Source organism: Sus scrofa, chromosome X (genome assembly GCF_054392235.1).
Source record: "Sus scrofa isolate SSC_HxYL_T2T_F1_AM1 chromosome X, Sscrofa_HxYL_maternal_Yorkshire_Landrace_v2.0, whole genome shotgun sequence".
NCBI lineage: Eukaryota > Metazoa > Chordata > Mammalia > Artiodactyla > Suidae > Sus > Sus scrofa.
In genome coordinates this window covers 97,336,434-97,357,786 of record NC_139401.1, presented here as the reverse complement: position 1 = coordinate 97,357,786, position 21,353 = coordinate 97,336,434, and the positions used below count along the sequence as shown (strand labels likewise).

Here is a 21,353-nt window from a genome sequence, read left to right as displayed (position 1 = left end):
AAAGTGCAAATAGGATATGTGACTTGAGAAGATATTTTAATTTTAATTTTTTTTGTCTTTTTAGGGCCTCACCCCAAGCCTATGGAGGTTCCCAGGCTAGGGGTTGAATCGAAGCTGTAGCCACCGGCCTACCCCACAGCCACAGCAAAGCCAGATCCAAGCTGCGTCTGCGACCTATACCATAGCTCACGGCAATACCAGACCCTGAACCCACTGAGCGAGGCCAGGGGTGGAACCTGTGTCCTCAAGGATACTAGTCAGATTCATTTCCGCTGACCCCACGATGGGAATTCTGAGAAGATATTTTAAAAATATATGCCATCGTAAAGATCTTACTATAAAGAAGTGGAAATATTCCCATAAGAAGTCATAGCATGAAAATGTCCCAAATAAATATCAGGAAAAAAAGCCCATATAATACCACAACAGCATGTTTTTGTTTTGTCTTTTGTCTTTTTAGGGCTGTACCTGTGGCATATGGAGGTTCCCAGGCTAGGGGTCCAATTGGAGCTGAAGTGGCTGGCCTACGCCAGAGCCACAGCAACGCAGGATTCAAGCCATGTCTGTGACCTACACTACAGCTCATAGCAACGTAGGATCCTTAACCCACTGAGCAAAGCCAGGGATCAAACCCACGTACTCATAGATGCTAGTCGGGTTCACTAACCTCTGAGCCCTGATGGGAACTCCCACAACTGCATGTTTTTAAAATATAGGTTAAAGGCACAGGTCCCTTTCTTTTCTTTCTTTCTTTCTTTCTTTCTTTCTTTCTTTCTTTCTTTCTTTCTTTCTTTCTTTCTTTCTTTTGCTTTGTAGGGCCACGGAAAATTCCCAGGCTAAGGGTCACATCACAGCTACAGCTTCCGGCCTATGCCACAGCCACAGCCACAGCCACAGCCACAGCCACAGCATCTGAGGGATCTGAGCCACGTCTGCAACCTACACCACAGCTCACGGCAACGTTGGATCCTTAACCCACTGAGCGAGGCCAGGGATTGAACCCACATCCTCATGGATACTAGTCAGATTCGTTTCTGCTGCACCACACTGGGAACTCCATAGGTCCTTCAAATGGAAGGCTACAGTACCAGATTTGTAAGGTATTACTGCTTAGAGAAGACACATACTGTCAGTATTTACCACTTTGCTAATATTTTAATTATTTTCAGAATGAGGATCAATGGGCCATGGATATTGGTTTCTTCAGAGAAGTACTCACAGGATATCCAATAGTTTAATCAATGTTCACAAAGGAACAAAATAGATATTCTTTTTATTTAACGTTTTTCAGTGCCAAAAGTATAGCCAAAGCATACAGAATAAAGAAAAGTGTATTCTACTTTCATTATGAAATTATTTTGCAAACAGAATAAAACTTTACTAAATCAGATTTGCTTGAAGTTGGCAAATTCTATAATTGGAATTGTAGACTATAGTGATATTTCATTATTTTGGAGGAGGGCTAAGACTCATACTATGATGAAAGAAAATTTACAATGTGTATAAGCTCTGCACTGCGAATAGTTACCTTGCACAAAAAAACCCACAATTTTTCTAGTGCTTTAGGAAGTATTCATTTACATAAAAGCAATTGGACTGTTAATTTAAATCATTTACATTGTTCTTTGAAGCAGATTTCTATATTTCATTAGCTTTGATTACATTACCGCATATGTCTGAAAAATAGGCTTAAAAATGCCCTTGCATGGTTCAGACATTTCCTGTCAGACAGGCCTTCCTGTTAAAATTTTAACAAAATACAAAATGCAGCTTTATTATTTTCAGGTCATACAAGAACATCAATGAACTGGTGCTAAAATCATGCTGAAGAGAAGCGCTGCTGGAGATCCTTTAATGAACAGGCAAAGATTGTTTGCAGGAAAATAGTTGCTTTTATGTACTGCATAAAAAGGGTTTCTATTCTCTGAAGGCAGCTAATCATCTCCCCACTCCTCTCTCTAAGCGTCAACCCCAGGTTTTTAATTTAAACACTGGTGAGAATTAATGAGATTTTCCTTTTATTCTACCCCAGTTCACCTGGTATGATGCAGAGCCCTGCATCTTCAATCCATGATATAAAAAAGTGAAAAGAGGAATTTTAATTCCACACTACTGTGCGGTGAAACCAGACCTGAATTGGAATCTGCTTCCTTCACTCCATGACCCCGTGTGGGCATAGGCACTCTGTGTAGGTGTGTGAATCACTGGTCGTAATCTAGGCAGTGCCTATTGCCAGAGCTTTATATAGAAGCAGCCTAACAAAGAAGTCATGTCCCTGACTGCCAGCTGAAGGTGAGACACCACATAGCTTCGGGGAGAGGCAATGGAGATAAAAAGAACATGTTAATAGCCAATAGCCAGCAAGGCTGTCATTAAGCTGGCGAACCCCAATATTTCTGGTATTACCACACTCTGTTGGGCTGGAGGTAGAATTGTGAAGTAGGTAATACTTGTTTGCGAGATCACATGCTCTCCTTTTCAGCCACATTCATTCATTCATTTATTCATTCATTCATCACTGAGGGCCCAGTGTTAGTCGGTCACTGTGCTAAGTGCTCTACTGAGATGCACAAAACAAGGTCCCTGGATCTCCACTGTCTAGTACAGCTTCCTGGTCACACACTTCATCCTATCTGCTATTTTGCACTCCGCTCACTATCAATGAATCAATCCTTGCTGTGGTATCCGTTGTGAAGGTTAAGATGTTACCTCTCCCAGGACCATGTGCCTTTTAAACAGGGACTCAATGACCTTATAGCCTTTTTTTTTTTTTTTTTTTTTAAATAGGGCCACACCTGCGACATATGGAAGTTCCCAGGCTAAGGGTTGAATTGGAGCTGCCAGCCTACACCACAGCCACAGTAATGCTATATCCGAGCCACATCTGTGACCTATACCACAGCTCATGGCAACGCTGGATCCTTAACCCACTGAGGGAGGCCAGGGATTGAACCTGCCTCCTCACGGATCCTAGTTGGGTTCGTTTCTGCCACAACAGGAACTTCCTAGGACATAAATTTTGTCCAAGATTTTAAAGTGAGAAGGAAATGGATAAGCAAAGAAGAGGGAGAATAAAGGGAGAAGTGGAAGTACTTAGTCATCATCATCCTACTACTACCACCATTTAAAACAAAATTTTTTTTCTTTTTAGGCCCTCACCTATGGCATATGGAGGTTCCCAGGCTAGAGGTCGAATCCAAACTGTAGCTACCAGCCTACACCACAGCCACAGCAACTCGGGATCTGAGTCGCATCTGTAACCTACACCACAGCTCACAGCAATACCAGATCCTTAACCCCCTGAGCGAGGCCAGGGATCGAACCTGCATCCTCATGGATACTAGTCGGTTTCGTTTCCACTGAGCCACAATGGGAACTCCGACTACTACCATTTTTTGTCTGCTATAGAATCAGCATCGTGCTAAGTGCTCTACATGTGTTATCTCATTCTATCCTTACAATCACCCAGTAATAGTACTCAAAAATAGTTTTCCCGTTTTACAGATGAGATGACGCAGATGAGAAGACTGGAATTCAGAGAAGTTAAATAACTTGTTCAAGATCACACAGTTAATGGGAGTTCCCTGGTGGTCTAGTGGTTAGGACTCGGCTCTTTTACCATTGCGGCCCGGGTTCAATCCCTGAACTGGGAACTGAGATCTCACATCTAATCACTGCACACCATGGCAAAAAAGAGAAAAAAAAATACTCAGCTGGAAAACAAATAGTAGATTCTCGTATTCAAATCCAGATCTGTATCCCTAAAAGCCCATACCCTAAATCACTACACATGCCACTGCTTCTCATAGAACCCATGTTGTATTCTTGAAGGCTGAGAGAGAGACCTGTGAAATGGAAAACTTGGGACGATAGGACAAATCATTGGCCCTCAGCAAATATTTGTTGAATGAATAAGCAAACCCTTGCTTTTTAGATGAAAGGGAAAGGAAAACCTCACATTTTATTTTAATTTAATTTTATTTATTTTTTAAAACAGCCGCACCCGTGGCATATGGAAGTTCCCAGGCCAGGTATTCAATCTGAGCAGCAGGTGCAACCTCTGCTGCAGCTGCAGCAAGGCTGGATCCTTTAACCCACTGTGCTAGGCCGTGGATCAAGCCCATGCCTCCATAGCAACCCGAGCCTCTGCAGTCAGATTCTTAACCCACTGTGCCACAGCAGGAACTCCAAACCCCACATTTTTTCTGTCTTCTTTTATTCCCAATTGTAAGCTAGAGCTTGCCCTCCCTAAGTGCTTACCTCTTAGTCACTGCAGAGCTATCCCTAGGCTCAGGCTATGGATATGTAAACAAGAACAAATAGCACCCCGGGGAATTTGTGCCCTAGTGTTTAACCTCACCCCTAGGATCCCAGGTGGTTGAGGTGTCCTGTGGTAATATGCATCAGGTTAGAACCCTAGTATTTCTCTTTAGGGCTTCTTTAAGCTTCCCTTGTTCAGCCAAAGGGCTACAGTTTTCCGGGGGAGAAAGCATGCGTTCTTTGTGAAATGGTCAGAGAAACCACACATCTTCCTTTAGCCAAAATGCAACCTACCCCTCTCTCCATCTGCGTTCTGTTCCAAGAATTCTCCACAAAGCCCTTTGGTAAATACAGCCTTTTTGCATATCCTGGCTTTTTGACAAGACTAATTCTCTAAGAACATTCGCCTGTATGGTTGGAATAGGACTGAATTTCTCAGAATTGACCACTGTAGCCTCCAACTGCAGCTAATCGTAACCACACACAAGTTACTGAGTCTTTAGATGCATGTTCTCTCGTCTATAAGGTTAATAAAAATAATCAGTGGAAAATAAGTTTGACAAATGGTTAGTTGGTCCATGCGGGCATTTTTTTTTGGAGCTCAGATATAATGTCAACATCCTATTTGACTAATTCTCCACTCCTCCTCCTCAGCCTCCTCCACTGAATTGACTGCTTTGAGGAGAAGAACTCAATTTACATTTCCATTTAAAAGCTAAAAATATACACAAGTAAATGTCGATTGGATTTAATTCAATTCTGGAATGCAGAACATCCAGGCATTTAATCATTGCAATTTTGACATCCTAAGGCCTTGACTAGGTTTCTACCAGTTTTTACTAAAAGCCTCCTGAATGTAGAGATAGGTAATTAGCATTAGTCATAGCAAACAGATCATTTCCCAGAACATTTGATTTATTAAAATGGCCCCAAAGAACTTTGTCCTGTACTCATTCTTTATAAGGGTTTCATATTTTTATGAAACATCTTCCAGTTATCCTTGTAACATCCAAATCAAAATAAATAAATTTAAAAATAAAAAATATATTCCCATGCCTAAAAAAAAAAAAAAAAATGACTTTAAAGAAGTTCCATGCGGAGATTTAGGGCTGGTTAATTTTGTATCGGGGTCATTCAACACCTATTACCTTCCAGTGTATTTCCCCCCTTCCTGGCCAAACTTTAACATGGCCCTCTTTCCCCCTTGTGATCTACAGCTACAGCTCTAGGACCCCACAAATCTAAATTCTTTCATATTTTCATCTCCAACCTATTCATCTCTACCCTTCTCAGCTCCTGCAAGAATGCCTGCTCTCTTGTGTGACTAATTGTCTTATGTTTTATCTACACTGCCAGCCTTCTACACTGGCAAACCTAGTCCTCTATTTGTCTGAGACAGCTTTATTCCAAAATGTGGTTTGAAACCTTCACACTAATGCTTCCTGATCTCATGGTCATGTCATCCTTAGTTATTGCCCCAAATGGAAGCTCATTTGTTTAATCTTCATTTCTTTTCTTTTTTTCTTTTTTTTGCCATTTCTTGGGCTGCTCCCGCGGGCTATAGAGGTTCCCAGGCTAGGGGTCGAATCGGAGCTGTAGCTGCCGGCCTACACCAGAGACACAGCAACACGGGATCTGAGCTGCATCTACGACCTCCACCCCAGCTCACGGCAATGCCAGATCCTCAACCCACTGAGCAAGGCCAGGGATCGAACCCGCAACCTCATGGTTCCTAGTCGGATTTCTTAACCACTGAGCCACGATGGGAACTCCTGTTTAATCTTCATTTCTGTGCTCCCCTCTCTGTACCGTCCATTACTTTCTTCTTCCACCTCTCTTTCCCCCAAAGTTTCCACTGGGTCTTCTAGATCTCTGGTTGCATGACCCATGCTTACCTGGTAAGAGTCCTTCACTTCCTCTTCACTGAGGATAATACTGAAGCTTCTAATATTTCCTTATGGTCTCTGATCCATCTTACTCCAGAGGACACCACTTCTCCTTGAGTTACTTTAGGAGAGGCAGCTCATCCTTCTGTACTGCACATATTTCAGGGCTGTAAGAGTCTCCCTACTCCCATATGGTTGTTTCCAGACCACTTTCCCCTGCCTTCATGAGTAAAACCTGTTTCTTGGAGAATCATGGCAGTCAAGAGGCTTCATGGTCCTTGGTTTTATCACCTTCTATGCCTTCCTTTCCTGTTTGGTCATGGGCCAACCTCCTAGTCATTTCCCCACGTATATGAAGACTTCGTCATTTGGATCACATTATCACTCTCTCCACCCTAAGTTCTTCCGTCATCCAACACTCAGGCCTCATTATTATTCAACTCTAGGGACCTTTGTCTCTGTTCCACTATAGTCACCCCATTGCCTCAGCCGTCCTCTGGACATTATTATCATCCTGATCTGTTCAACTTCTTTTTTTGTTTGTTTGTTTTTTTGCCTTTTCTAGGGCCGCTTCTGTGGCATATGGAGATTCCCAGGCTACGGGTTGAATTGGATCCGTAGCCACTGGCCTACACCAGAGCCACAGCAATGCGGGATCTGAGCTGCGTCTGCGACCCACACCACAGCTCATGGCAACACTGGTTCCTTAACCCACTGAGCAAGGCCATGGATCGAACCTGCAACCTCCTGGTTCCTAGTCAGATTCGTTAACCACTGCACCACGACGGGAACTCCTGTTCAACTTCTGAAATCATGACAGAAATATCCCACTTTCTGATTGCCTACCCTGGAGCTCTCCTGTTTATACTCTCACTGCTGATCTTTGAGTTCTTCGCTATCATCTTTCTAAGTCTCAGTTTCCCTATATATAAAGTGGGGATACTAACATTTTGTACCTCATGGATTGTCGAAATGTTTAATTACATTTAGAAGAATGGGCAGCACATAGCTAATAGAATATTTACCGTTAACAGTTGCCTTCCCAAGGGCAAGGAAAAACAGATTTTAATAGGAATTCTGTGCAAGACTGAAAGAAAAGGAAGAGCTCCACATACTAGGAATAATAATGCAGAGACAGTCATTTAAAACAGAAATTGAAAGCAAATGGATTATTAAGCAAATTTTCATTTCCTTTTAGTCGTACTTTCCATTGAGGAGATGCCAATTGATTACTGTCTGAGACTAATTTATTTAACCACATCGGACCACAATCATGGAATGGTGAAGTCATTCGAAGATCACACGATTATATAGATTATCGAAAGATGTGGATGGGGTGCCTGTTGTGGCGTAGTAAGTTAATGATCCAGCTTACCTCTGTGGCATTGCCTGGGATCTTCCATATGCCATGGGTGTAGTCAAAAAAAGGGGAAAATTGCATAGAAATATGACAAACATCTAAAAATCTAAAACATTATGTGGAGTAGGTTGTTGCTTATACGTTGTGATAAAGATGCCCTGAAATACGATTTCCCCCAATTTACTGCTCTGCAGTTCTATCAAAGGTCCTGATATTATCATCTGGTTTCTTTGTTTGTCACACTGTTTCTAGGTACAGAAAGTGAAGTTACCCTGGGATACTTTATCAAAGTAGCTCCAGCATGTCAAACAATGACCTAAATAGGACTTGCAAGTTTAGATGGAAATGGATATAATTGATGTACACAAAGTCCTTGCTTTCTAGGGAAGGTAGGCTTGAGAGACGGAAGAGGGGTAGATGGGGTAAGTTGGGGTAAGAGGACTTTGAAACCAAGGATGCTGAAAAGAGAGGGAGAGGGTACTTAAGAGGAACTATTTTATTTTCTGCAATCCCATTTGGGCATTTCTCTGTACTTAAACACACACACACGTATGTGTGCACATTCTTTCCTTGCACTTATCAGTAATTTGGGGGAAAATCAATGTAATAGCAGCAATTCATAATAAATAAAATATTAAAAGTTGAAGAGGAATAGAATAAAAGTTAAGAAAAGAAAAAATGTTTTCTCAGTTCAGTCTCCCAAAGCAACAGAAATAAAAGCAAAAATAAACCAATGGGTCCTAAACAAACTGACAAGTTTTGCACAGCCAAGGAAACCAAAAAGAAAACAAAAAGACAACTTACAGAATGGGAGAAAATAGTTTCAAATGATGCAACTGACAAGGGCCTAATCTCTAGAATATACAAGCAACTTACACAACTCAACAGCAAAAAAGCCAACCACCCAATGGAAAAATGGGCAAAAGACCTGACAGACATTTCTCCATGGAAGATGTACAGATGGCCAACAAGCACATGAAAAACTGCTCAACATCCCTGATTATTAGAGAAATGCAAATCAAAGCTACCATGAGATACCACCTCACACCAGTCAGAATGGCCATCATTAACAAGTCCACAAATAACAAATGCTGGAGGGGGTGTGGAGAAAAGGGAACCCTCCTACGCTGTTGGTGGGAATGGAAGCTGGTACAACCACTATGGAGAACGGTATGGAGGTACCTTAGAAATCTATACATAGAACTACCATATGACCCAGCAATCCCACTCTTGGGCCCACATCGGGACAAAACTTTCCTTGAAAAAGACACATGCACCCGCATGTTCGTTGCAGCTCTATTCACAGTAGCCAAGACATGGAAACAACCCAAATGTCCACAACAGATGATTGGATTAGGAAGATGTGGTATAGATACACAATGGAATACTACTCAGCCATAAAAAAGAACAAACTAATGCCATTTTCAGCAACATGGATGGAACTAGAGACTCATCCTGAGTGAAGTAAGTCAGAAAGAGAAAGACAAATACCATATGATATCACTTATATCTGGAACCTAATATATGGCACAAATGAACCTTTCCACAGAAAAGAAACTCATTGACTTTGAAAACAGACTTGTGGTTGCCAAGGGGCAGGGTAGGGAGAGGCATGGATGGGGTTCTTGGGGTTAATAGATGCAGACTATTGCCTTTGGAATGGATTAGCAATGAGATCCTGCTGTGTAGCCCTGGGAACTATGTCTGGTCACTTATGATGGAGCCTGATAATGTGAGAAAAAAGAATCTATACATGTATGAGTAACTGGGTCACCATGCTGTACAGCAGAAAATTGACAGAACACTGTAAACCAGCTATAATGGAAAAAAGTAAAAATCGTTATATAAAAAAATAAAATTTTAAAAATAAAATAAAAGAATATATCAAAAAACAAAAAGCATATGTTTAGACTCTTACAAAGTATTCTTAGATTAATAAATATTCCCAGAATATTTTCTTGCATATGGAGTTCCTGGGCTGGGGATCAGGTCCAAGCCTCAGTTGTAACCTAAGCCACAGCTGCCACAACACCAGATCCTTAACCCACTGTGCCGGGCTGGGGATCAAACCCGAGTCCCATATCCTGTTATGCCACAGCAGGAACTCCTAAATTTTTTTTTTTTGGCCAGGCCCAGGGCATGTGGAAATTCCCGGGCCAGGAAGTGAAGCCACAACACTGTTTCAGTGACAACACGGGATCCTTAGTCCACTGCGCCACAAGGGGAATCCTATTTCTACATTTTTAAATGGAGAAAAGGAGATGAAATGTACTTTAAAGAGTTCATAGTGACTTTACTTCTTTTGCTTGTTTTTTTGGAAACCAGCATTGAGATGTACTGTATCTTTCACTACCTTATAAAAATATCAACTCTTAAATGCAGTTATGCATGTGTGTGCCTGTATGGTGGGAGGCGGGGGCAGGGAGGGGGAGAGAGGGAGAGGGAGACCTCACATGTTATGTACTTGTTGGTACATCTCACGATCATACTCGTTTTAAAATTACCGTGTCAAAACTCTACTTAAAAGAGACACATGCACCCGCATGTTCATTGCAGCACTATTCACAATAGCCAGGACATGGAAACAACCCAAATGTCCATCAACAGATGATTGGATTCAGAAGATGTGGTATATATACACAATGGAATACTACTCAGCCATAAAAAAGAACAAAATAATGCCGTTTACAGCAACATGGATGGAACTAGAGAATCTCATACTGAGTGAAATGAGCCAGAAAGACAAAGACAAATACCATATGATATCACTTATAACTGGAATCTAATATCCAGCACAAATGAGCATCTCCACTGAAAAGAAAATCATGGACTTGGAGAAAAGACTTGTGGCTGCCTGATGGGAGGGGGAGGGAGTGGGAGGGATCGGGAGCTTGGGCTTATCAGACACAACTTAGAATAGATTTACAAGGAGATCCTGCTGAGTAGCATTGAGAACTTTGTCTAGATACTCATGTTGCAACAGAACAAAGGGTGGGGAAAAAATGTAAATGTAATGTATACATGTAAGGATAACTTGATCCCCTTGCTGTACAGTGGGAAAATAATAAAATAAAATAAAATAAAATAAAATAAAATAAAATAAATTAAAAAATAAAATTACCGTGTCATTCTTTATTTAATTTGTGGTCCCGTGTGACAGGCAAATATTTTCCTTATAACCGTGTCTTTTTTGCCCATCTCTTTCTATTTTATATGTCTCTACCTTTGTTATTCTTTTACCGTTCCCTTTGGTACTTCATTTTGTTTTAATAAACAGTATCTCTAATTCGTCGAGATGCTTTTCCATTTTGTTTGTGGCTTACGATTTGACACTCACCTTGGAGTCAGATGTACAAGTAACAAAAACATTTTCAATCCTTTTAACCAGGATGCCAATAAAACAATATCTTAAAAAACAAAGCTGTCCCTTTTAGCTATTGCTTCTGTATATCACTTTCTTATTTACCCTTAGCTGACAGTAAACTAATTGGATTTCCCCTTTGGGTAATATCCTACAATAGTGACTATAGCTGTAATTATATCTACCTACACACATACATATATAAATATACGTATATATACATATGTATTTATATTATAGCTTGCCAGTAAGAATAAAAGATTTGCAAGCCTCACTGAAATCCCAAAACTTGACAAATAGTATCTCCCAGAATCTTCTATCGAATAACAGGGGAGTTCCCATCACGGCTCAGCAGTTAATGAACCTGACTAGCATCCATGAGGATGCAGGTTCAATCCCTGGCCTCGCTCAGTGGGTTCTAGCATTGCTGTGGCTGTGGTGTAGGCTGGCGGCTACAGCTCTGATTTGATCCCTAGCCTGGGAACCTCCATATGCTGTGGGTGCAGCCCTAAAAAAGACAAAAAACAAACAAACAAACAAACAAACAAACACTCTTAATGGTGGAGCAGGGAGAGCATATTTTTAGTAAAAGCAGAAATAAGTCAAAGTTGTACGTACTACCTCTATTGGAGCCTTAGGCAATAGAATAAGACCACAGGAAAGAATGCAGAGGTCCGATTAATATAAAAGATGAAGAAAAACTTTGTAGCGGAAATGGTGATTTATCTTGAAAATTCAAGAGCCTCAGCAGGCAAACTATTAAAATGAAAAGGCATTCAACATCGTGGCCAGATGCAAGATCAACATCAATAGTGATGCAGGGTCAGTATCAGTAATTATGTTCATTGACATATTGTCACTAAAAGAGTAGAGGTGAAAACAACCCAAATGCCCATTAAATAGGGGAGTAGTTAACTAATTTATGAGTCTGTTCACGCTATGAAATATTATGCAGTAGTTAAAAATGGATTAGGTCTAAATGTAAATTTGTTGACGTGGAAATAACTGCAGTTCCTAGTATTAAGTAACAAAAGCAAGCTGAAGAATACATTTGCTAATGTTAAAAATAAAACACAGAAATCAGCCATAAGGGAAAAAATAAAAATCATTATAAAAAATTAAAATAAAAATAAAACACAGGTTGACTTTGTATTTGCTATAGGTATACATATATAAAAATTAATTTTTTAATTAATTTTTAAAAACACTGAAAGGTGACCTGCTGAATGAATAGCTAGCCTGAGATGGGGAGAAATAGTCAAGGAGGTCTTTATATCTTGTGTTTTTTTTTTTTAAAGGAGAAAGTATTACTTGTACAAGTAAAAATAAACACAATTTTAAAATGCAATAATTTGCTGAATTCACCGAATCGACTTCTTTTAAACTCATCCATCTTTTCAGCTACAAAAAGGAATTGCTTTCTAGTTTCTTAAACTTTCATTCATTTAACAACTTATGAAGACCACACACCATGCTCTATACAATGGACGTCATGGTCTCTGCCCTCCTGGAACTTACAATCGAGTGCAAGAGCCAGATAACAAGCAAGTAAGAGAATCATTACCCATTATAAGAGATTTCAACAGAAATGAGCAGTGGGTTTTGATCAGAAGGAAATTTCTTGAAAGAAAAGACATTTAATCTGGGATTTGGGGAGTTCCCTTCATGGCTCAGTGGAAACGAATCCATGAGGGCACAGGTTCGATCCCTGGCCTCGATCAGGGGGTTAAGGATCTGGCATTGCCATGAGCTGTGGTGTAGTTTGCAGACTAGGCTCGGATCTGGCATTGCCATGGCTGTGGCGTAGGCCAGCAGGTACAGCTCTGACTTGACCCCTAGTCTGGGAACCTCCATATGCCTCGGGTGCAGCCCTAAAAAGAAAACAAAAAAACCCCGGGGATTTGGATAACCTGTTATGTCTGATAGTGATGGTGATGATGGGGAGAAAAACAAGCACAGAGAGCCTCCCAGAAAAAGCTTCGTGTGTTGGAGAACACATCTGAAGGTCAGAGCAGTTAGGCATTAGGAGGGTGAGTGGCACTGCTCCGTTGGAGAAGGTAGGCAGCGGCCAGATCATGCAAGTCCGTTTAGGTGTGATAAAGTTTCGATTTCATTCCAAGAACAATGGAAGGTCGCTGGGGGGTTTTGAGAAGAGGAGCAATGTGATCTGACCTCTATTTTTAGAGGATCACTCCAGCTGCCAGGTTGAGTAAATCTGGGGTACACAACAAGAGTGGAAGCAGAAGCCCTTGTTGGAAGCCGTTTGCAGGAGTCGGCATGAGAGATGCTAGGAGCCAGCACTGGACTGGGGGTAGCGACATGGTAATATTTTTGGAGGCAGCATTATGTGAAAATATGAAAGAGCAATGACTTAGGGAGAGGGAACAGCAAATGCAAAAAAAGCTAGCTAACCATTCTCTGTTGGTTTAGAAAAACAGACAGAAGACCAGAGTGGCGGAGGCACAGTCATGAAGGGGAGAAGGGTGTGGAATCTGGTCTCATCACATCGGGCCTTGGAGGACATGGCATGAAGCCTTGCTTTTGTTGTCATGGGGACTGAAGTACATTTTCCACGGGATCACTCTGGCTGCCAGGTGGAAGAGAAGACTCTGTAGAGGGGCGAGAGAGGAGTGAGATCCCCCCCACCCCGGGAGGTTATTGCCATAGTCTAGGTGAGACAGGATATCAGCCTGGGCTTAGATGGAAGCAGCAGAGGTGGGAACAGGGGTGGATTTCAGAAATGCTTGGAGCTTGAATCAACAGGATTTTATGTTTAATGAGATGTGGGAGTGTGAAGAAGCGGGCGGTTTCAAGTACTTTCAGACTCACAGCAGGGAAGGGTTCAGTGGGATGGAGGGACTGAATGGAGCCCAGTGTGGCTGGAGCCCAGTAGGGGAGGCGGGGGGACGTGTGAGGAGGTGAGAGGAGATGAGATCAGAGTGGTGGGCAGGAGCCAGGTGATTCATGGCCGGATAAGGACATAGAAAGGAGTCTGAATTTACGCTAAGGGCAATGGGAAGCTACTGAAGGATTTTAAACAGGGTGTGATTTTTTTTTTTTTTTTTTTTTTGTCTTTTTGCCTTTTCTAAGGCTGCATCCACGGCATATGGAGGTTCCCAGGCTAGGGGTCAAATCGGAGCTGTAGCTGCCAAGCCTACACCAGAGCCACAGCAACGCGGGATCCGAGCCACATCTGCAACCTACACCACAGCTCACGGCAACGCTGGATCCTTAACCCGCTGAGCAAGGCCAGGGATCGAACCCACAACCTCATGGTTCCTAGTTGGATTCGTTAACCACTGAACCAGGACGGGAACTCCAGTTTCTTTTCTTTTCTTTTTTTTTTTTTTTTAAAGCCACTTTGGCTTCAGTGTGGGGAGTGGGCTTGAAAGGGGACAAGAGAAGCAGGGAGATGAGTTAGGAAGTTATTGCATTGGTCTGAGGATGCAGTCTTGGAGATAGATGTAGCTAGACAGATTGGAGATTCATTTGAAGTGGAACTGATTAGTTGGTATATATCTAAGTCTAAAACTTATTGAAGTTTTTTTTTTTTTTTTTTGCCTCAGCAGTGGGAAGCAGATGTTCCTAGGCCAGGGATTGAACCTGCACCACAGCAGTGACCTGAGCCACCATAGCGACAAGCCAGATTCTTAACCCACTGAGCCACCAGGGAACTCCCTTATTGATGTTTTTATTACCTTCTCACTTCATTTACTTACTATGTTTTTATTTCCCCTTTCATTTTTAGAAAACGTTTTATGAAAATATGTGAGTTCCCTGCTCTGATTAAACCCTTACTTTCGGAGTTCCCATCGTGGTGCAGTGGAAATGAAACCGACTAGGAACCATGAGGTTGTGTGTTTTATCCCTGGCCTTGCTCGGTGGGTTAAGGATCCGGCGTTGCCGTGGGCTGTGGTGTAGTTCACAGATGAGGCTTGGATCTGGTGTTGCTGGGGCTGTGTGGTGCAGGCCGGCAGCTGCAGCTCCGATTAGACCCCTAGCCTGGGAACCTCCATATGCTGCAGGAGCGGCCCGAAAAAGACAAAAGACGAAAAAACAAAACAAAACAAAAAACCCTTCCTTTCCATGCAGTTAATTGCTCTAGAATTGGTGAGTTTGGAGGATTCTGAAATGCTGCAGACAGTCCTCACCCTGTAATCTACTTTGCTGAACACAGCCAAAATGAGGAAAATGTAAGAACTATTTTATCCCTCTCAAATTACCAACTGCTGAAATAAACCACATTCATATCAAATCGTTTCTTAGGGCAATTAACCTATGAATAGCATATTTAACTTTCAAAACCTGTTTGGTCAGCAAGCAAGTACTGAACGGATTCCAAAATTTCTGCTTTGATAACTGGGGAGTCCTGCCTTTTCTTGCACATCTAGTACAGAACTAGTTGGATATCTCTGAAGCATTTGGAAAGCGTTGTTAAGAAGTTACATAATTACTTAAGGACTCCATAAGCGTATCTTTCGATAACCAACCGCATCAAAATACAAATCAAAACACACTGCAAACTGGAAAACTTAAAAAAAGTTTACCTCCAAGTACTAGGCTATATCCCATTCCTCCAAAGTGGGAGCACTTCTCAGATTGAAGTTGTCCCCTCCAGAAAAAAGATTCTGCTAGAAGGAGGGCTATGAATGGACTGGGCCCAGGAGTAAAGACATTCTGGGAGTTCCCGCTATGGTGCAGTGGGTTAAGAACCTGACTCTATCCGCTCTGGTGGATGTGGATGCATGAGTTTGATCCCCAGCCGGGCACAGTGGGTTAAAGGATCTGGCATAGCTGCAGTTCTGACTTGGATTCAATCCCTGCCCCAGGAACTTCCATATGCCTCTGGTGCGGCCTTAAAAAAAAAAAAAAGTATTCTGTAGCCACATCATGAAACCATGAGAGACAAGGGGTGCAGAAGCATCGCCTAGGCTCCTTAGGGTTCTTGAAGGCAGGCTACAGGGGATGGGGAAGCACCGATATGTAAAAGGGAGGGAGAGAATGTATCTGCACAACAGTAAAAGCATGGCCATCGGGTACTGTCAGTGAGAAAGACACAATCGGCTGCTGACATGTGGGACCTGGCCAGGCACTACCAATCAGCTGTTTTCTTTCTTTCTCTCTTTTTTTTCTTTCTTTCTCTCTTTTTTTCTTTCTTTCTCTCCTTTTCTTTCCTTCCTTCCTTCCTTCCTTTCCCTCTTTCTTTCTTTCTTTCTTTCTTTCCTTCCTTCCTTCCTTCCTTCTTTCTTTCTTTCTCTTTCTTCTTTCCTTTTTTTTTTTTTTTGTCTTTTTAGGGCTGTACCCGTGGCACATGGAAGTTCCCAGGCTAGGGGTTGAATTGGAGCTGTAGCTGCCAGCTTACGCCACAGTCACAGCAATGAGGGATCTGAGCTGCTTCTGTGACCTATACCACAGCTCATGGCAATGCTGGATCCTTAACCCACTGGGTGAGGCCAGGGATCAAACTTGTGTCCTCGGATTTGTTACTGCTGAGCCACGACAGGAACTCCCAATCAGGTGTTTTCTGGTTGAACATAATTTCCCAGAGCATCAATAGTAGAAAAGGGCATTCTGTGAATGTGATGGGTCAAGACAAATATAAGGCCTTTTTGTAATTATGTCTGAACCCAGTTAAAATACAAACAGCACCAAAGCCACAAAAATGATGAAACATCTCCCATCCTGGCTAACATGAGTGACTGTCGCTTTTCTTTTTCTTTCATTTTTGGCTGTCCCACTGTAAATGGAGCTCTCTGGCCAGGGGTGAGATCCCAGCTGCAGTCAGGACCTACACCAGAGCTGCAGCAATGCCAAATCCTTAACCCACTGTGCCAGGCCGGGGAGCTCCGAGTGGCTGTTGCTTCTTTGTCAATTTTATCTGTAGCTTCAGGTTAGTCTTCCCCACTCACGAATAAGATTTATTTAGAAATCCAATCTTGGAATTACCTTTCCCCACCCCCCACTTTCTGACAGCCTCTGAATCCAGAACAAAGCCAGCTACAGTGACCTACTCAGCCTGGTTTTCCCAGGAATTTTCTGGTTTCAGCACCGAAAGTCCCATGTTCCAGGAAATCCCTCAGTCTCAGGCAAACTGGCATGACTGGTCAATGGCCTGTTTCCTTAAACCCTCCCCCAAGTCATCTGAAGCAAGCCCATATTCTAGAAATCCTTTCAAACACCCTCTTCTTGAGACCCCCCCCCCCCCATGGTGTGTATTCTCCCTTCGCTGCAATAGGTAAGAAACCCAACGTTTTCAACTGCAGATTGGTTCCAAGTGGGCTCTGGTTTGAGGACACTGACGTCAGTAAGGTGTAAAGATGTGTAACATGGTGGAAAGCCTAGGAAGGCTTCAGAAAAGTGGAACTGAAGGAATGACGGCATGGATGAACCAAGAAAGTGGAAAGAGGCCACAGGCCTGAGGGGTCCTAGAGTGGGGTTTGCTGAAAAGGTGTTTTCTAGGGGTGATACAAGATAAGGTGATGGAAGATAAAGTCTGGAGCTTTTGGAAGGGGAATTGTTGCTGTCATGCTTAAACAAAACTCTAATGAAACACAGCAAAAAACAAACAACATTTTGGCTTGTGTTATAAAATAAGGACTTAATCTTTAAGGGTCTGGGGGCTGGTCATAGATTTGTCATATCCACATTTCCTTCCCTATGTTTTTCAGCTGCATCATAGGATCCTGTCTATGTAAGAGAAATTTCTAGGAAGGAAGAACTCCAGTGACACACTAGTTGACAGGTCTAAATTCTTCGAGGTTGAGACGCTTCAATGTTAAGGGTCAATATTTATTAAATAAGGAGTCTAGGAGTTCCCGTCGTGGCGCAGTGGTTAACGAATCCGACTAGGAACCATGAGGTTGCGGGTTCGGTCCCTGCCCTTGCTCAGTGGGTTAAGGATCCGGCGTTGCCGTGAGCTGTGGTGTAGGTTGCAGACGCGGCTCGGATCCCGCGTTGCTGTGGCTCTGGCGTAGGCCGGTGGCTACAGCTCCGATTCAGCCCCTAGCCTGGGAACCTCCATATGCCGCGGGAGCGGCCCAAGAAATAGCAACAACAACAACAAAGAGACAAAAGACAAAAAAAAAAAAAAATAGTCTAAAACAGTGCCTGCTATATATTAAATGGCAATAGATATTAACTCTTACAATTACTATGATCATGCTGTTTTTTCCTATGTGCTTATTTTATGTTACTATTAATTTTAATTTCATTTTGTTTTTGGCCACGCCCAAGGCATGCGGAAGATCCTGGGCCAGGGATCCAATCCAGGCCACCGCAGTGACAACGCCAGGTCCTTACTCCGCCCTACCACCTGGGAATTCCCCAATGTGCTTATTTTAAAACAAGGGCAATGCCACAGTTTTGAAAAAATGTCTTTGATCAGGTATAATCCTTGATTATACTGAAAGTATATATTCAATGATAAATGTAACTGCTTTGTTTCTTAAACTCTGCTCAGAGATAGATATGCCTTTTGGAGAGATTTACTCTTTTGTTCAGTCTTTTTGTTTGTTTATTTCTGGCTGTGCAGAAGTTCCCAGGCCAGGGATTAAACCTGCACCAGAGCAGCGCCCCAAGCCACTGCAGTGACAACACAGGATCCTTAACCTGCTGAGCCACAAAACAACTCTTGGTCAGTCTTTTAATTTCAGTGGCTGGGTACCTACTTTCCACTAGTTGGCCCCTACTGAATGTTGCAAAGCAAGTTTTGAAAACATGACTACTATTTTGTTTGACACTGTTCATACTTTTAAAAAAGCAGGGGATGGAAATCCTGTGAAATCAGATTGTTATGATCATTATACAACTACAGATGTGATAAATTCATTTGAGTAATAAAAAAAAAGCAGGGGAGTGGACAACAGAATCTGATTGTCCATGCAAAAGAAACCTAGACTACTCATAATTTCTAACTTGAACCATAAAGGAAGTAGATTTCTTAGAACAGGCTTCGTTTCCAATTTTCAACAGGAAGATGCCTCATTTTATTTCTACAGAAGTAAAAGTCACTTGTAAAAAAATATAGGAACTTTCAGGAAATGCTTATGGAATGCTCTTTAAAGGAAAAAATAACGTGAATACCTGAGTTTGGGTAATGTTACAAAAGGTAGCAGGTAGAGTTTTGCTCAGTTACAATAATTTTGCACTGCTAAAGAGCATCCTACCTGATTTTTTGATACACAGAGAAACCAGCAGCTTAATTATCAAACTTTAGTACAAAATCGTAAGATTGTGTATACGACCTGGATGGTCCAATCACTCTACTCTTAACACAAATTCAATTTTCTCTCACTATTCTGAAATCTGGTTGATTCAATTTATATTAATTTTCTCAGAGGCCAGATTTGCTGGTGACATTACCAATTATCCTGATACTGTGTTCTATCAGCTCTTACCTTGTTTGAAATTACCATTTTTTCCTTGGGCCAAGACTGGGGTCAAAAATACCTATACCCATCCACAGTATAGACAGCTTGGGTCAGAAGTCTACTTCTTCACTAGTTTAAAAACCATTTGTACCATTTGTTAGGAAAGTGGCTTTTTTTTTTTTTTACAAAATAAACAAAATAAAAACAGCAATTCTAAGAAGTATATTCCTTTATAAAGTTAATAAGTTGATGATTATATTTACTTAAGAAGTCATATGTAAACATTTTAAAGGTAAATCTCTACTTTTGATGTGAATTATAGTGGTATCCTATTTCAGCCATATTGTTTTCAATGTGTAATATTTCTTACAGAATAGTTATATATAAATATATATCTCAGATCCACAAACATCAAAATCTCACCTCCCTGCAGCAGGGCGTCAAATTCTCATTTCTGGAAACATTTTGCACACTTACAATATGCCACTGTTTAATCATAATAATGAATCGGTTTTGCAGTTAACTGCATACTTGAATACATACAAACCCTTTTTGCATGAGAAAATGAATCAAAATGAAACGCACAAATGAAGAATGAAATAAAATATTTATATTTCCTTGCATGCTTACAGGTAAAGGCACATTTATTAAAAAGCAGTTTTAAAATACACGCTGAGAACACTAAGAGAGCTAAGAACATCGTGAAAGAAAACAGAAACCACTTCATGGGTTATTTTGTCCTTGGAACAAATTAATTACAAATATTAAGTAATAGAGGAGCAATTCCGAGTAGTGCCAGGCAAGAAACTTCAAAATACTCTTGTTTTACAACCTCATGGCCAGATCCTAGAGTAGTCCTAGATGGAAATACCATTTTAAGATAAACAAAGATATGACCCCTCCTCTTTGGGAGCCAGTTATTACTTACCGAAATTCGCCATCTGTATCGTCTGGTTGCCAGTCTCTGGAACATTGTAAATCACAACAGCATCAGCATTTCTTCTGCCCGCTGTTTGAATTTTTTCTGAAAATGTACAATTACCTCTTTCTATCAGCGCAATCCAGGGTTTCTTGGTATTAGTAAACTCGGTGTTGTAGTCACAAGCTTGGTAGTTATTGTTCTTAGGGATGCCCACCACCCCCACGGCATCAGCCACTGGCGAGGCTAATCCATAAACACCACACTCGCATGTCTCTGTCGAAGTGTCGTTGCTGGTTTCATTGTAATAAGTCACAGTCACATAGGCATTCATTGAAAAAGGCGCTGTGATTTTAAATAAAACGGTAAAAACTAGCAGCAGCCGAAAACGACTGGACTTATTCTCCTGGTTCATTGCTCATTCATTGGAGCATAAAATTTAAGATGTCTGCTGATATTTTCAACTATCAGTCACCACTCGTCCACTCAGGTCCCCGCTTAGCAGAAGTTTGAAATTTCAGTTGCAAGGAGGTAACTGATCTCACTTCTGGCAACTTAAGCTCTGAATACATCAGCTCTATTTCACTTTACTTATCTACATTCTCTTTTGCCTGCCCCTCCTCCAACTGTACACACATGTAACCCTTCACCAGGACTACCTTAGCAATAAATAACACCATCAACTTTATTCTACAGGTCAACTTATCAGGATTGGATAACTTCCTGCCCTGCCATTTTTTTTTTTTTTTTTTTTTTTTGCTTCCTACTGTTCCAGCTAATGAACGTTCGTAAACATGGAGTGGACTGGAATGAGGAACTGGACTCTTGGGAATCCCACGTGATAAACTGAAAGTCACCTCTCTCAGAATATCTAAAACACCAAACTGGTTTTCCAAGCCCTGCTGAAATATGCCATCAACCAGTTCAGCGGGAAGTAAGTTAAGATCCATCATTTAAGCTGCTGCTGCATCAGTAGAATCGATTTCATAGTCTTTTTTTTTTTCTTCTTCCTTGTTTCTTTGTGGAATTTTTCTTAACAGGCTCCCCAAGGAGTATCTTCTGCAACCTTGATTATTTGTTGAAAAGCAAACATCTTCCAGTCGCTGGAGATCCTTTCCCTTTAAATACAATGCCTTGCCTATTGTGGGCACTCAAATATTCATTGATTCATACCTTTGAGTCCATGCATTCCATTAAT

At 41.5% G+C, this 21,353-nt stretch overlaps 1 protein-coding gene across 2 annotated transcripts in view; it reads right to left on the bottom strand.

The window, feature by feature from the left end:
* The window catches only part of RNF128 (ring finger protein 128), a 98,449-nt gene extending 77,726 nt beyond the window's left edge, over positions 1-20,723 (bottom strand). For both annotated transcript variants that reach the window (XM_021079706.2, XM_085008099.1), the window contains exon 1: positions 20,165-20,723. In XM_021079706.2, the coding sequence (XP_020935365.1) occupies positions 20,165-20,570 (406 nt within the window). In that variant the 5' untranslated portion in view covers positions 20,571-20,723. The remainder of the gene's footprint in view (positions 1-20,164) is intronic.
* Positions 20,724-21,353: the final 630 nt, after the last annotated feature.